General features: G+C 47.1%; 1 protein-coding gene across 1 annotated transcript in view; it reads right to left on the reverse strand.

Moving 5' to 3' along the window:
* Positions 1-17348, reverse strand: part of klhl6 (kelch-like family member 6) — a 67579-nt gene that overhangs the window by 4498 nt on the left and 45733 nt on the right. Inside the window, exons 5-6 of the mRNA XM_070883309.1 lie at positions 13517-13719; positions 11851-12064 (exon numbers count right to left, since the gene is read on the reverse strand). Coding sequence (XP_070739410.1) covers positions 11851-12064; positions 13517-13719 — 417 coding nt within the window. The remainder of the gene's footprint in view (positions 1-11850; positions 12065-13516; positions 13720-17348) is intronic.

The raw sequence follows: 17348 nt of genomic DNA on the forward strand, positions 1-17348 counted from the left end.
TTCTGTGCTATGTATGTAAACATTGTAACTGTGTATGACTTGCCACCAGAGGGCGCAACTGTTGGAGGCCCAAGGGTCATCTGCACACCTCGTGCAAGGGATTATAAAAGCTTGTCTGACATGCTGCTCAGGCACTCTGGAGTTGTATTAAAGAGACTAAGGTCACATCAGTTTTAGCTCACAATACTCAGTCTTGTGGAGTTCTTCCATACTTAACAATTGGCAATGAGTAACAGATTACAAACTTTCACGCAGTCATGGCTGCCGTTGGTATTTTAGAGAGATTTGTAGAGGGTGATGATTGGGAAGCCTTCGTTGAGCGTCTCGACCAGTACTTTGTGGCCCACGAGTTGGATGGGGACGATAAAGCGATCAAGCGCAGGGCGATTCTTCTCACCGTGTGTGGGTCCACAATATACGACCTCATCAAGAATCTGCTAGCTCCGGAGAAACCAGCAGAGAAGACATGTACAGAGTTGTGTACACTGGTTTGGAGCCACCTCAAGCCAAAGGAGAGCGTCTTAATGGCCAGGTATCGCTTCTACACACACCACCACTCCGAGGGCCAGGCGTGGCAAATTATGTCGCCGACCTGAGACGCCTTGCGGGAACTTGCGAATTTGCTGGATTTTTGGGAGAAATGCTGTGGGACTTTTTTGTGCTTGGAATCGGCCATGAGGTCATTCTTCGCAAGCTGCTGTCTGCCGAATCCCTAGACCTGAGAAAGGCCATCACGATAGCCCAGGCATTCATATCCACGAGCGACAATAACAGACAGATATCTTCCCAGCATCGAAACTCACCAGCAAGTACTGTGCATAAAATAACATCGCTGGCAGGCAGAACTGCATATGGCAGGGCCTACACATCTGCAGCTGCAAGACCTAGGATGTCACAGAGTCCGCCATTGGGCGTGAATGCAAATCCATTAGCACCATGTTGGTGCTGTGGGGGTAATCATCGAGCCCATCAATGTCGATTCAAGCACTACGTGTGCAAAGGCTGCGAAACAATGGGGCACCTCCAGCGAATGTGCAAGAGTGCTGCGACTCACCATGTGGCAGAGTCGGCAGAGGATGATCGATCCGACGTGGATCACACAGAACAAACAAGAGAGGCAACTCAACCCGAGGAAGAAGTATATGGGGTGCACACCTTAACCACCAAGAGCCCTCCTATCATGCTGAAAGTCAAATTGAATAGTATTCCGATATCAATGGAGTTGGACACGGGGGCAAGTCAGTCAATTATGAGCCAGAAGGCTTTTGAGAAACTGTAGGGCAACAAGGCACAAAGGCCCAAACTGAGCCCGATTCAGACAAAGCTGCGCACCTACACCAAAAAGCTCATACCAGTCATTGGCAGCGCGACAGTTAAGATATCGTACAATAGAGCTGTGCATGATTTATCACTGTGGATTGTATCAGGCGATGGCCCAAAGCTATTCGGCAGAAGCTGGCTGGGAAAGATTCGATGGAACTGGGACGACATCAAAGTACTATCTTCAGTGGATGATGCCTCGTGCGCCCAAGTGCTGAGCAAACCTCCGTCGCTATTTGAACCAGGCATCGGCAACTTCACAGGCGCCAAGGTGCAGATCCATCTAGTCCCCGATGCAAGGCCCATTCATCACAAGGCTCGAGCGGTTACATAGATGATGAGGGAGAAAGTTGAGATCGAACTGGACAGACTTCAACGAGAGGGAATCATATCACCAGTCGAGTTCAACGAGTGGGCCAGTCCGATTGTTCCAGTGTTGAAAAGCGATGGCACAGTCAGAATCTGTGGAGACTACAAGGTAACAAAGTCTCGTTACAAGACCAGTACCCGCTACCCAAGGCAGATGACCTGTTCGCAACATTAGCGGAGTGAAGTCGTTCACTAAGTTGGACCTAACCTCCGCCTACATGACACAGGAGCTGGCTGAATTTTCGAAAAGATTGACGTGCATCAACGCGCACAAAGGACTGTTTATATACCACAGGTGCCCCTTTGGGATTCGTTCGGCTGCTGCCATCTTCCAGAGGAACATGGAGAGTCTGTTGAAATCGGTTCCTCGCACTGTTGTGTTTCAAGATGACATCCTGATCACCAGTCATGACACCACTGAACACCTGCACAACCTGGAAGAGATTCTAAGTCGACTAGACAGAGTGGGACTCAGGCTGAAACGCTCCAAGTGTGATTTCCTGGAGCCAGAGGTCGAATTTTTGGGAAGAAAGATTGCGGCAGACGGCATCAGACCCACGGACTCAAAGAGGCCATCAAGAATGCACTCAGACCACAGAATGTGACGGAGCTGCGTTCGTTCCTGGGACTCCTAAACTATTTTGGTAACTTTCTACCCGGATTAAGCACTTTGCTGGAAGCGTTGCACATGTTGCTATGTAAGGGCGACGACTGGGTTTGGGGTAAATCTCAAGAGACAGCCTTTGAGAAGGCCAGAAACCTACTTTGTTCTAATAAGTTACTTGTACTGTATGACCCATGTAAACGATTAGTGCATCTTCGTACGGGGTCGGCTGTGTGTTGCAACAAACCAATGTATCGGGCAAATTTCAACCAGTTACATACGCGTCTAGAAGTCTGTCTAAGGCTGAAAGAGCCTACAGTATGGTCGAGAAAGAGGCATTAGCATGTGTATATGGGGTTAAGAAAATGCACCAATACCTATTTGGACTTCGGTTTGAGCTTGAAACCAACCACAAACCACTCATTTCGCTGTTTTCAGAAAGCAAAGGTATAAACACCAACGCTTCGTCCTGCATCCAAAGATGGGCACTAACATTGTCCACCTATAATCATGTTATCTGCCACAGACCAGCACGGAGAACTGTGCTGATGCACTCAGTCGGCAACCATTGCCCACTACCAGGGTGGAAATGGCGCAACCAGCAGACTTGCTTCTGGTCATGGATGCTTTTGAGAGCGAGGTGTCACCCGTCACTGCTCACCAGATGAGGATCTGGACTAGTCAGGATCCTGTGCTATCACTTGTAAAAAGTTGTGTCCTCAATGGGAGCTGGTCGGCCGTTCCCGGGGAATTGCAAGATGAAATTAAGCCGTTTCACCAACGCAAAGATGAAATGTCCATCCAGTCGGATTGTCTCTTATGGGGTAATCACGTGGTTTTGCCAAAAAAAGGCAGGGAAACGTTTATACGCGACCTACACAATACCCACCCAGGCATAGTCATGATGAAGGCTATAGCCAGGTCTCATGTTTGGTGGCCCGGCATTGACTCGGACTTAGAGTAATGCGTACACCAGTGCAACACATGCTCACAATTGAGCAATGTACCAAGGGAGGCTCCATTGAGTCTGTGGTCATGGCCCTCCAAACTGTGGTCCAGGATCCACGTAGATTTTGCTAGCCCCTTTCTCGTAAAGATGCTTTCAGTTGTAGTAGACGCTTACTCTAAATGGACTGAATGCGTAATCATGTCATCCAGCACATCCACTGCCACCATTGAAAGCCTCCGGGCCATGTTCGTTACCCATGGCTTGCCCGACGTCCTTGTCAGTGACAATGGACCGTGGTTCACCAGCTCGGAATTCAACGAGTTTATGACCTGCAATGGCATCAAGCATGTCAGGTCTGCCCCGTTTAAGCCCGCATCCAATGTTCAAGCAGAACAGGCAGTCCAAACTATCAAGCAGAACTTGAAATGCGTGACAGAAGACTCCTTGCAGACCCACTTATCTCGGGTTCTGCTCAGCTACTGAACGCGACCCCACTCGCTCACTGGGTTCCCCCTGCAGAATTGTTAATGAAGACAGCACTCAAAACCAGGCTGTCCCCAGTCCACTCGGATCTCAATGATCATGTGAAAACCCGGTGTCACCGGCAAAACATGTACCACGATCGCACGGCTGTATCGCGTGACATTGATGGTAACGACCCTGTGTTTGTCCTTAATTACAGTCATGGTCCTAAATAGGTCGCTGGCACTGTCTTGGCCAAGGAGGGGAATAGAGTGTTTATAGTCAAACTATTGAATGGACAAACGTGCAGAAAGCATTTGGATCAGACCAAACTGCGCTTCACTGACAACCAGGAACAACCTGAAGAGGACATCACCATCATCGATCCACCAACACACACCCAACCAGCAATTGACCTTGCTGTCAATCAAGAGGATGAACCCACCGTTCCCAACAGTCCTGTCAGACCAGCCGCGCCGCAGTGCAGCAATGGTCCGACCAACTCACCCATACCAGAGTTTGAACTCAGGCGATCAACCAGGGAGCATAGGGCCCTGGATCGTCTCAACTTGTAAATAATTTGTATCAAAGACTTTGGGGCAGGAAGTGATGTTATGTATGTAAATATTGTAACTGTGTAAGACTTGCCACCAGAGGGCGCAACTATTGAAGGCCCAAGGGTCACCTGCACACCTCGTGCAAGGGAGTATAAAAGCTTGTCTGACATGCTGCTCACGCACTCTGGAGTTGTATTAAAGAGACTACGGTCACATCAGTTTTAGCTCACAGTACTCAGTCTTGTGGAGTTCTTCCATACTTAACATTCTGATACGCTGAAACCGGCGTGGAGCTTGCGGTGTTTGATCGAGGTTTTCGGTTGGGAAACAGAACGGTGCCTCCGTTCCATCCTGCTGCTCTGTTAGCCTGTGAGTTGGCATCAGTCTACGAGCATTCCATCGAGTTCCATCATTGAGCTCGTAGGTGTGAGGACTGAACTTTCGTCCGATCTGTTTTGGAAGTGAAAGTGAAGCTGTAAGCTTATGACTACAGTTTGGGCACTTAATTCTGACCCAATCTCCATTCTTCAGTTGGGGCTTTTGAGTGCGTCGTTTTGTGTCGGTGTTTGACTTCGCTTTTCGTTGGTGTTCTGAAACCTGAGATACGAGTGTGGTTATCTTTGCGCCAGGTTAGGCTGGGGGTTTGAGAATGTCCAGTAGCCAGCGAAGATTCTGCCCAATCATGAGCTCGGCGGGTGTTTTCCCCGTTAGAGAGTGTTTTGTCGAATGGTATGTGTGGGGAATGGTTTGTACCGCTTCGTCGAATGTTTGGCCTGCTGCAGGATTGGCTTTCAAACCCTCTTTGATGACGCGGTTAAATCGCTCAATACCTTTGTTGCTTTGAGGATTGTACCGAGCAGTAAGGCGATGCTCAATAGCATGATGAGTTAGGAAATCCGCGAACTGGTTGGACACAAACTGTGGTCCATTGTCAGTGATTATGACCTCTGGGAGGCCCCACTTCGTGAACATACACTGCAGAATAGTGATGATTGTTGATGAGGTCACTGAACTTGTAACGATTTCTGGCCATTTGGAATGCAGGTCATGTACTACAACAAGGTAATGCTGGTGTTGTGGAGCTGCTTCAACTGGACCGAAGATATCTAACTGAAGTTGTTGCCATGGTCTTTGTGGCCATGGAATGTGCTTCATTGGCACTGGCCGGATGTTTGTGGCCTTTTCGCTCAGACTGCATGCTTCACAGTGTGAGATAAACTCCTCGATCCCAGGCCACCATACTGAATTGCAACATCGCTGCTTCATGCGGACAATGCCAGGGTGTCCATCGTGTGCCAATGAGAGAATGCACTGTTAAAGCAACTTGGGAATTACTGCTCTATCACATGAGCTAGACAGCCATCGTTCCAAATGGAAAATTCATCGCGAAGTCTGTGGAGGGTTTTCAGCTCTTCCAGTATTTGCTTAGGCCACTCAATCTGCAGGAAGTGGCACATGTACTGGAGCATAGCATTGCACTGTGATTCGGTTTTGAGTTCGTCGCAGGAGACAAGGTTTCAGATGGACTGAGTGATGATCGACGTGACATATGTGTCGTCATCTGTGAATAAGTCAGCACCAGAGTCCGAAGCAGGTGTCGAGTGGCTGAGCATGTCAGCTACGTGGTTACGACTGCCAGCGATGTACTGTACATCAAAGTTATACTGATGAAGGCAATCTGACCATCGGCTGATTCGTAGTGGTCTGTGCCCAGATCCAATTGTAGCCAGTAGCGTAGTTACATAGAAACATAGAAAATAAGTGCATAGAAAATAGGCCATTCGGCTCTTCGAGCCCACACCACCATTCAATAAGATCATAGCTGATCCTTCATCTCAGTACCCCCTTCCTGCTTTCTCTTCATACCCCTTGATCCCTTGGTGATCCATACGGAGGGTAAATTTCCTGCCATAGAGGTAGATGTGCCAGCGTTCACATGCGTAGATACAAGCGAGTGCTTCACGTTCCCCTGTAGAGTATTTACGTACTGCAGACGAGATCATGCGAGAAGCAAAGGCTAGTGGGTGTTCCAGGCCGTCAATCCATTGCGAGAGCACAGCACCCATGGCGGTGCCTGATGCATCCATAGTGACGTATGTAGTGGCATTCGGATGCAAAGTGCACGAGGATAGGAGGGGATGTGATTTTCTCCTTAAGCGTGGTGAATGCCTGAGCTTGGGAATCTGTCCATTCCCAAGGGACGTCCTTGCGCAGCAACCTGCGAAGTGGTTCGGCAATGTGCATGTAGTGCGGGACGAACTTCGGATAGAAGTTGCAAGTGCCGAGGCATGATGAAAGTTCTTTGACGTTGGTAGCCTCCTGCATTCGCTGGATCGTCAATGTTGTCAAGCATTGGCTTGACACCTTGTGCTGTGACTCTGTAGCCCAGAAAGTTTATTTCTCCAGCAGCGAATGTACACTTATCGACATTAAGCATAATGTTATATGTAGCAAGTCTAGCCATAACTGCGTGAAGTCACTGGTCATGTTCTTCCATTGCCCATCCATGGACGATGATATCGTCAAGCAGATTGAGGGCTCCCTCTATGCCTGCTAGCATAGTAGTGACAATCTTCTGAAATGCATTTGGTGCAGAAGATAGTCCGTAGGGCATGCATCGATACTGATATAGACCATCATGCGTCGTGAATGCCGTGAGCGGTTTGCTGTCCTCCGCTAGGGGTATTTGTAGGTAACTGCGGCACATGTCGCATTTCATGGAAACTATTGAGCCGTGGAATTCTAAAGACAGTTCGTCGATGGTAGGAAGAGGTTACTTGTTGGGGTTGATGGTCTTGTTGACCTCTTTCAAGTCGATGCATAGGCAGATCTCCCCATTTTTACGCCAAGCAATGACTAAGTTTGAGATACAGGGTGAGGAGTTGATGCTCTCAATGATTCCCTGAGATTCAAGTCGCATTATTTTTCCGGATACTCGGTTGCGAACCGCGAAAGGTAGACGGTGAAGTCGCTACGTAACCGGTTTGACGGAAGGGTCAATGCGGGGACGATGGCAGAATTTTGTTGTCACTCCAAACCCTGTGAAGATTGAGGGATACTGCTTGTCAAAATCCACCGTGTACACAGGTGTGCCGGTTGACTCATAAACTTTGAACCCAAGCTTGTCAAAAAGGTCAACACCATGAAGCTTTGTCCCTTCGCGACATGAAAGGAAAAGTTCTCCAGTGTTATGTCCTTGTGGTATATCGGGACAGATATGACCCCAAGTACCTCAATTTTGGAGTCGGTGTACGCATGTAGAGTGGAAGTTGCGGCCTGCAGTCGACAGTGCGTGAAGTGGGTTTTGAACACAGCCTCGCTCAATATGGAGACATTGGCTCCAAGGTCAATGAGGAGGCAGCAAGGCGTGCCGTCAATGTTTACCTCACAGTCCTTGAATTTGCCCAGACCGATGTGCAAAATGTCACTAATGGTGTAAACCATACTGGGTTCATCATTATTGGGGTTGTCTACCTGTCGAATGTGCTGCGATGTGCAACATACACGAGCAAAATGGTTCATTTTACCATTTCTTCCCACGTGCAGGGCAGTTAGAACTCTATGCTGAATGTGATTTGTCCCCACAGTTAAAGCAGTGGAAGTTAAACTCACGATCCGTAATGGGTGGCTTATTACTAGCCCTGGGTCTCTGCTGTGATTTCCACTTTGGATGAACGCCATGCACATGGGCTGTAGCTGCAATCTGCTGCACCGGGGGAGATGGGGATCTGATCGCTTTTGAATCAGAAAGCATTGATTCGATTTGGATGACCAAATTAGTTGCTTTGTCCAATGTCACTTTGTCATTCTCCATTAGTAAGCATTCCCGAATGCGGGGGATCGTTGTTTTCTCAATCATTTGATCGGTGATCATTTCCTCTGTGAGTGCTCCAAAGTTACACGTAGCGGCCAGTTCAGTTAATGAAATGATGTACTGTTTGATTGATTCACTGTTCCCTTGCCACCTTTGACGAAAATTGTATCTCTCCATCATGATACTTTTCTTTGGCCCAAAATAGTTCTCTAGGGCGCTTACTGTTTTGTCGTAGGACTCCGTGTCTTCAATTTGGCCAAAGATACGTTGGCCTTCGGTGCAGGGACAGTGGATAAGTATTGCGTGGCAGCGAGCTGGTGTTACGTTGTCGCCGTATAGCCCACTCGACGTGATGTACGTAGAAAAACCTTTTATCCATCTTGGCCACAGAATTGACGGGACCCCGGGTATGGAGAGGAAAGGCAGGAGGTTAATTTCATTCATCCTCGTCGCCAAATAATGCTGTGTATGTAAATAAACAGACTAACTGCAACAGGAGTAATGTAACTAACTGTATCCTTTATAGCAAATCCCAAAATGGTGTCCCTAAACCAGCATGAACCAGCATGTTTACAGCAACTGTGACTAGCTCCCGCAGGGTCCCAATGCCTGTCTGATGAACTGTAACAAACAAATAGAGTATGAACACAACAAAGAGAGTTCCAGAATTCCACTACCCTTGGTGTTAAAAGGTGCTTCCTGATTTTATTCCTGAACGGACTAGCTCTAGTTTTAAGATTATGGGGCCAAAATTGCCCTGTTGTGCACCTCCCATTAACGTCTCTGGGGGGCGCTAATGGGGCGCAAAATTGTTTTTGGTCGGGGTGGTGCTATCGGCTCCTGTAAAATTGTGCAGTAGTTAGTGGAGGTGGAAAATGGTAGAGCGCACCCCGCCGATAGCACCCCGGACCGCCGCGCCTCCAGCAATGACATCATCAGCATGCGCGGCATTCCTTTCTCGCCCCGCAGCGGAAATTGACCAGCACCCTGTGAGGCTGTCGCAGGCGATGCCCCCGCCAACCTCAGGGGTCGCAAAGCGTGCCGGTCACCCATCGCAGGGCGCCGCACACCGGCATCTTTTATCTCCCGCCCCCTCACCGGTCGGGCCACTCGCCGCTCCTTTCGCGGGGTCCAGGCCGCGATCGTCTCGGTACTGGGCTGCGGCCACGGCACCCCTTAGCCCCGGTGACTCACTGGAGGCCTTCAAACCATAAGACAACCACTACACAACCATACCCTTCCACCCCTTCCATTGGAAAAGGCAACCGCTTCAAGCAGAAATTGTGTTATTTCTAAGTGTTTTACTGCAGTGATCTGGATTGTGATTACTATAATTTGGCTAAAGGCCGGACACCTTCATTGGGTTTAATTGTGAATGTATTAAGCTGATTAAAATATAATTCACCAAATGTGTATTCTGTTGTCACTCCCAAGTAAACTAAATTAAAGGCAGTGTGTTCCATTCGCTGATGGAGTAGCATTGTTGTCAGTTCGTAATTCCAGCCCTGGCTCTGGTATTTTTCCATAGATACAATTATGTAGTTCTTAAGAAATGTTTACATCACGCTCTTAAAAAGATTCTGAAGCACTGCACTGCTGGAAACTTCCTTGTAGTTTTTACTTGGAAGAGATCTGATCACCTGCACACCACAGAATCTGCCAGTCACAATCAGGTCAGTTCTGCAAGAACGATACTGTGTTTTTTCAGGGTTTAAAGTTACCAATAAAATTGTAAACTAAATGCGTAGCTTATAGCCTTCCTATTTCGATGCTGATTTTTTAAATTGTTTGCCTGCTTGGCAAGGTTCCCTGATTTCAGCTGTCAAACACTTTGAGGTTGACCTCAAATTTGAAATTCCTGCCTTTAACACCTGTTCCTCACTTCCCTCATACACATGTAAAGATCAGCACGGAATCAGATCCTAGCCAGCACATTAAGCTTGGCTATTTTCCCTGTGTGTCTTAGTGTAGCTGTGATTGGACGTGTTATTGGTTCACATCGCTCCCTACTACTGTTCCCAGCCTCCTTTAGCAGCATTCCCGATCCACATTGTGCTCGGATCTACATGCACGAAGGAAACGTTCATTACATTCAAAGGAATGATCTCTGGCAAAGTACTGAGAAAAGGTTTGGCTAGTCCCACAATTTGAGAATGTTTCCACCAACAACAACTTGGTCTAGAAATTCGTCTCGGGCGGTGCGCAAACCGAGCTGTGTACCAGGCGTGGTGTATAACGGGCCGATCCGATACAACCCGTTTCGTGCCACTGCCCGAGACAAATTTCGAGGCCGCTGTAATTATATCGTTCCTTTAACGTGGTGAAATGTCCCAAGGTGCTTAGCAGGAGCATAATCAAACACAAAATTTACACCGACCCAAAGAATGGAAGATAGGACAGATGACCAAACGCTTAGTCAAAGAGTTAGGTAGGTTTTAAGCCGCGTCTCAAAGGAGAAGAAAGAGCAAAGAGTTTTGAGGAGGGAATTCCAGAGCTTAGGGCCGAGGCGCCTGAGGCCATGGCCACCAATGGTGGGGCAAAGAAGTGGGGATGCACAAAAAGCCAGAGTTGGAGGAATGCAGAGATTTCGAGGGCTGTCGGGCTGGAGGAGCGAGGCCATGGATTGATTTGAACAGGAGAATGTGAATTTTTAAAATCGAAGTGTTGCCGGACCGGGAGTCAATGCAGGTCAGCGAGCACAGGGGTGATGGGTGAACAGGACTTGGTGCAAGTTAGGATACAGGCAGCAGATTATTGAGCAAACAATAATGTGCAGAAAGGTCAGTGTGATGAGACAATAATAGCATCATCACAAGGCACGTGTCCAAAAAACTAGTCAGAGCCAGTTTTAATCATGGATGTTTTTCACTGAACGCTACGGAAGCCCGGAAGTGGCCATTCTAAATGTCGAGGAACACCATAGAGCTGAGCAGTGAAAAAGCGTTTGTCGTCTTTCAATAAATTTCAAGACAAGAATGAGATACCAAACCATGGCGGGGGGGCGGGGTGGCAGGATGGGAGGTGGGGGGAAGGGAGGGGGGGAGGCGCGCACTTTGAAATCGTCACAGTTCTTCTGCCGCGAAGTTGATAGTGTGGTGCCAACTAACTCAATCCCAGACTGCTTGTGTGCTGGGTACAGGACAGGGGTAATCAGGCCCTTCTATATCCCACCATTAAATCCACCGGCCAGCCAGTCAGAAATACCTGCCTCAAAGCAGGAGAGGTACCTCTCCACGGCCCTTTATCTTCACAGCAAGCCTCAGAAGAGCTTAAATTGTTTATTGACACTGAGGGATACCGAGGTGCCAGCAAAGATCTTTCTGAATATCAGGAATTCAGGAAGCTGGGTGAGATTTCTTTGGATGAGGGGTCTTTAAGGGCCACTTCCCGATTTTGGGAATATGAGAAATATTGACCTGCTAGGTGTTGTGAATTCTGGAAAATCAGGAGGGAAAACAAGAAGCACTTTTTCACATTCAGTATAGTAGCAAGCTGGAACTCTCTCATCCAAAGAGCTATGGATGCTGGGTCATTTTAAATTGTCAATTTTGAGATCAGTAGCTTTTTAATAGGTAAAGGCGGCAACGGATATGGATCAACGATGGGAAAATGGAGTGGAGGTACAGATCGGCCACAATCTAAATTAATGGTCCGATGGCCTTTGCACGTTCCAAAAGATCCTTTGCTTCGTTTAACAGAAAGTTGTACCCAAACTCTTTGCCCAGGTGTTAACATCTGCACTCACCACTCACAGCAAAGCACGCAGTCCACATACCTACAACATAAACATGGTCATTGAATGTAACAGCATTGATGCACTTGGCTTCAATAGGCATGGGTGACTTGAGGCTCCATTTATTGACTGCTGGGTCGTAGCATTGGGTCCTGTCTGTGGCCAGCTTCCCATTGGGTCCTCCTCCAATGACATATAGCTTCTTATTGTAGGTGGTGGCAGCAAATGAACTCACATTGACAAGGAGCGGAACCACCTGCGACAGAAGGAACAGTTTGGGTCACGTTTAACTGATTCACAGAATGAAAAGGCAGCTTTCGGAATAAGAGTTGTGATTGCTTTAAGAATGAAGGAAAGTAAGACTTGCATTTACATAGAGCCTTTCACAACCACCTGACATCCCAAAGCGCTTTACAGCCAATTAGGTACTTTTGAAGTGCAGTCAGTGTTGTAATGTGGGAAATGCAGCAGTGCAGCAAGCTCCCACACACAGCAATGTGATAATGACCAGATAATCTGCTTTTGCGATGTTGATTGAAGGATAAATATTGGCCAGGTCACTGGGGTAACTCCCCTGCTCTTCTTTGAAAGAGTGCCATAGGTTCATTTACATCCACCTGAGAGGGCAGACAGGGCCTTGGTTTAACGTCTCATCTGAAAAAACAGCACCTCTGACATTGCAGAGCTCCTTCACTATTACACTGGAGTGTCAGCCTAGATTTTTGTGCTCAAAGTCTCTGGAGTGGGATGTAAGAAACGCAAGAGAGAAAAAATATATTTACTTTAGTTTTTCTCTCTTCTCCCTTCCCCCCCTCCCCCCATTCAATATTGGGGTAGTTAAAGTCTCCTATTATCACTACTCTATAGTTTCTGCACCTCTCAGTAATTTCCTTGCAAATCTGCTCCTCTATCCTCTTCCCTCTATTTGGTGGCCAATAAAATACACCAAGTAGCGTAATAGAGTCAAAGGAGCAGTGGGGCCAATTAGGGACCAAATTGGAGATCTATTGGTGTTGACAGAGGCATGGCTGAGGTACTAAATGATTGATTTAAGGAAAGATAAAGTTGCACTGGAGGCAGTTCAGAGAAGGTTCACAGGGTTGATTCCTGAGATGAAGGGGTTGTCATATGAAGAAAGGTTGAGCAGGTTGGGCCTATATTCATTGGGAGTTTAGAAGACTTAGAGGTGATCTTATTGAAATGTATATGATTTTGAAGGGGCTTGACAGGGTAGATGCAAAGAGGATGTTTCCCCTGGTGGGGGAATCTAGAACTAGAGGGCATAGTTTCAGAATAAGGGGTCACCCATTTAAAACGGAAATGAGGAGGAATTTCTTCTCTCCTGGGTCGTGAATCTTTGGAATTCTCTATTCCAGAGAGCTGTGGAGGCTGGGTCATTGAATATATTTATGGTGGAGATAGACAGATTTTTGAACTATAGGGGAGTCAAGGGTTATGGGGAGGGGGCAGTTGAGGCCAAGATCAGATTAGCCATGATTTTATTGAATGGCGTAGCAGGCTCGAGGGGCCAAATGGCCTATTGTGCTCCTATTTCTTATGTTCTTATGACAGAAGTAGCATTACAGAAAAATTGTGACACAGGAAATAAAGTGTGAAATGTACAAGAAATGCACACTATAGAAAAAAACTCGATAAAGTACTGATTGATATTTCCATTTGGCCGTTTGCTGTTCAGCTCAATAGATACCTCTGTCCAGCAGTTGTGAAAGGGGTCGTATGCTTCCACACTGTTGAGGCGGGTAATGCCATCGAAACCTCCCACTGCATACACCTTGCCGCTCAGAACCGCCATCTTGTGCCGCCACCGCCCAGTGTTTAAATATTCAACTTGAATCCACTTATTTAAGGAGGCGTTGTACTTCCACACCTCGTGCTGTGTTTCTTTTCCACCTGGAAAGCCACACAGAAATATGACAGTTAATCTTCCAGTCACACTAACCATGACTTTGATTTTCATGGTGAATTCTCATGAAAGAAATTGTTGACACCTCCTGAAGCTGGGACCTCATGGTGAAAAATACACCTCATTGTAATATACAGCTCCCCCTAGTGGACTGCTGCTCCACCTAGTGGACTGCTGTGGTAGTGCAACTTCTGAAGTTAATACAATAAAAATCACATGATGTATTGGAACCATCTTGTATAGTGTGTTGTCAGTGATGTCATATGAATACATCACACTCATCATTGGAGGGCATGAACTTACTGGGCTGCCCCTTCCACCCTGAGTGACATTAGAACTTCGACAGTCTACTGCATTTCCCCGCTTTGCCTGGAACAGTTCTAAAGGTTCCCCCGATGGCCTAGTGAGTAAAAATACGGCCAGTGTAGCACTAACCCAGAGCAGCAAGTAAAATCCCAGGTTTGATCCCGAGTCGGTACCACTAAAACCCGAGGTAGCGGTTGAGGCAATGTGAGTGGTCACCTGACGAACACAAGATAGGGGGTGGAAATCAGCCAATGTTCCACTGACCCTGATGGAAAGTGCACGTGTGTGATCGTCAGGTGGGGCAGGTTGTGGCTCAGCAATGATGCTCCCCTCTGCCCCCCACCACCACCCCGCCCCCCCTCCCCCACCCAGCCGACAATCAACAAACTCAGCCAACACAAATTGACTCGACACAGACATGAAGATTGGTCACTTGGTTGAGGTACTCTGTGTCTGGCGAGCTGGTCCCTGGTGAGGACTAGGTATTGTGGAGGAGCAGAGAGATTTGGGAGTCCAAGTACACAAATCACTAAAAGATAGTGCAGATACGAAACGTAATCAAAAGGCTATTGGAATGTTGGCCTTTATCTTAAGGGACTGGGAATACAAAGTGGAGGAAGTGATGCTTCAGCTGTACGGAGTCTTGGTCAGTCCCCACCTGGAGCACCGTGTTCAGTTCTGGGCACCACACCTCAGGAAAGAGATATTGGCTTTGGAGGAGGTGCAGCGCACATTCACCAGAATGAGATTGGGGCTTAGAGGGTTAAATTATGAGAACAAGTTTCAGGAGGACATAGACAGACTGGTGAAATGGGCAGACACATGGCATATGGAATTTAATGTAGAGAAGTGTGAAGTGATGCATTTTGGAGAGGCAATATAAACTAAATGGTACAGTTTTAAATCGGGTGCAGGAATCTGGGGGTGTACATGCATAAATCTTTGAAGGTGAAGTTGAGAAGACTGTTAAAAAACAAAACAGGAACCATGGCTTTATAAACAGAGCCATAGAGTACAAAAGTAAAGAAGTTATGCTAAATCTTTATAACTCGTGGGTTTGGCCAATTCTGGGCACCGTACTTTAGGAAGGATGTCAAGGCCTTAGAGAGGGTGCAGAGGCGATTTACTAGAATGGTATCAGGGATGCGGGACTTCAGTCATGTGCAGAGACAAGAGAGCTGGGGTTGTTCTGTTTAGAGCAGAGGTTAAGGGAAGATTTAAAAGAGGTGTTCAAAATCATGAAGGGTTTTGATAGAGTAAATAAAGAGAAATTTTCCAATGTCATAAGGGTCGGTAACCAGAGGACACAGATTTAAGGTAATTGGCAAAAGAACCAGAGGCGACATGAGGAGAATTTTCTTTACGCAGCAAATTGTTATGATCTGGAATGCACCACCTGAAAGGGTAGTGGAAGCAGATTCAATAATGAGTTTCAAAGATAGGAAGTCTTGTATTTATATAGCGCCTTTCATGACCTCAAGACATCTCAAAATGCTTCACAGCCAATTACTTTTTTTGAAGCGTAGCCACTGTTGTAATGTAGGAAACGAGGCAGCCAATCTACGCACAGCAAGCTCCCCCAAACAGCAATGTGATAATGACCAGATAATCTGTTTTAGTGATGTTGATTGAGGGAAAAATACGGGCTAGGACACGGGTGATAACTCCCCTGCTCCTCTTCAAAATAGTGTCCTGGGATCTTTTATGGCCACCTGAGAGAGCAGACAGGGCCTTGGTTTAATGGCTCATCCAAAAGCCGGCACCTCTGACAGTGCTGCACTCCCTCAGTACTGCACTGGAGTGTCAGCCTAGATTTTGGTGTTCTAGTCTCTGCAATGGGACTTAGAGCCCGCAACCTTCTGATTCAGAGGCAAGGGTGCTACCACTGAGCCATGGCTGGTAAAAGGCAATTGGATGAGTGAAGGAGAAAAATTAGCAGGGCAATGGGAAATGGGTAGGGGAATGGGGATAATTGGAGAGCTCTTTTGAAGAGCTCGCAATGGGCTGAATAGCCTCTTTCTGAGTGGTATCATTCTGTGATTTGATGGCGGGTTGCATAAGCTTGTATTCCCTTGAGTCTAGAAGGTTGAGAGGTGAAATGATAAAAGGATTCGATAGAGTGGATAAGAGAAGCTATTTCTTCTGGTGAGGGAATCTAGAACAAAGAGCTATAATTAGAATTTAAAAATGAGCGCCAGGCCATTCAGGAGAGAAATCAGGGAGCACTTTTTCGCACAAAGGATAGTGGAAACCTGGAACTCTCTCCCCCAAAAGTTGTAGATGCTGGGACAAATGAAGCTTCCGAGACTGAGATTGCTAGATTTTGCTCGGCAAGGGTTATCAAAGGCAGGTAAATGGGGTTGAGGTACAGATCAACCATGATCTGATTGAATGGCGCATCAGGATCAAGGGTTGTATCCCAGTGAGAATCACTGTCTTCATGTGGCGAGGGGAGAAAACCGGGGGGAAAGAAAAAAGCTCTGAAAATACGCGGAGTCTAACAGCACTATGGAGAAGGCTGTGTTGGCAGAGTGGATTCATGAATGCCAAAAATAGCAATCTGAGGATCCCCTTAATCTCTTGCTATATTTCCTGCTGGTATCTTCATTTCCTCTCAGAATGCCTTTCATCACTGAGCTATCCAGAAATCAGCCTGGCCGTAGGCCAATTTGTGCAGAACTGCCAATGGATTTATTTTAGGAAGGCAGCTGAACAATTGTTTACAGAGCTGCAGGAACCAGGAATGGGACATGTGCAGCTTTTTTGTTCTGAATTTTTATGTTCATTAAGGTGAGGGATAACAGTGTTTACAAAGCTCCCTCTACACTGTCCCATCATACACTCCCAAGGCAGTTACAGCAAGGGTTAGATACAGAGTAAAACTCCTTCTAATCTGTCCCATCAAACATTCCCAGGGCAGTTACAGCATGGGTTAGATACAGAGTAAAGCTCCCTCTACACTGTCCCATCAAACACTCCCAGGGCAGTTACAGCAAGGGTTAGATACAGAGTAAAACTCCTTCTAATCTGTCCCATCAAACACTCCCAGGGCAGTTACAGCACGGGTTAGATACAGAGTAAAGCTCCCTCTACACTGTCCCATCAAACACTCCCAGGGCAGGTACAGCACGGGTTAGATACAGAGTAAAACTCCTTCTCCACTTTCCCATCAAACACTCCCAGGGCAGGTACAGCATGGGTTAGATACAGAGTAAAGCTCCCTCTACACTGTCCCAATTAACCCCCAGGGCAGGTACAGCATGGGTTATATACAGAGTAAAGCTCCCTCTACACTGTCCCAACTAACCCC

Source organism: Pristiophorus japonicus, chromosome 6 (assembly GCF_044704955.1).
Source record: "Pristiophorus japonicus isolate sPriJap1 chromosome 6, sPriJap1.hap1, whole genome shotgun sequence".
NCBI classification, from domain to species: domain Eukaryota; kingdom Metazoa; phylum Chordata; class Chondrichthyes; family Pristiophoridae; genus Pristiophorus; species Pristiophorus japonicus.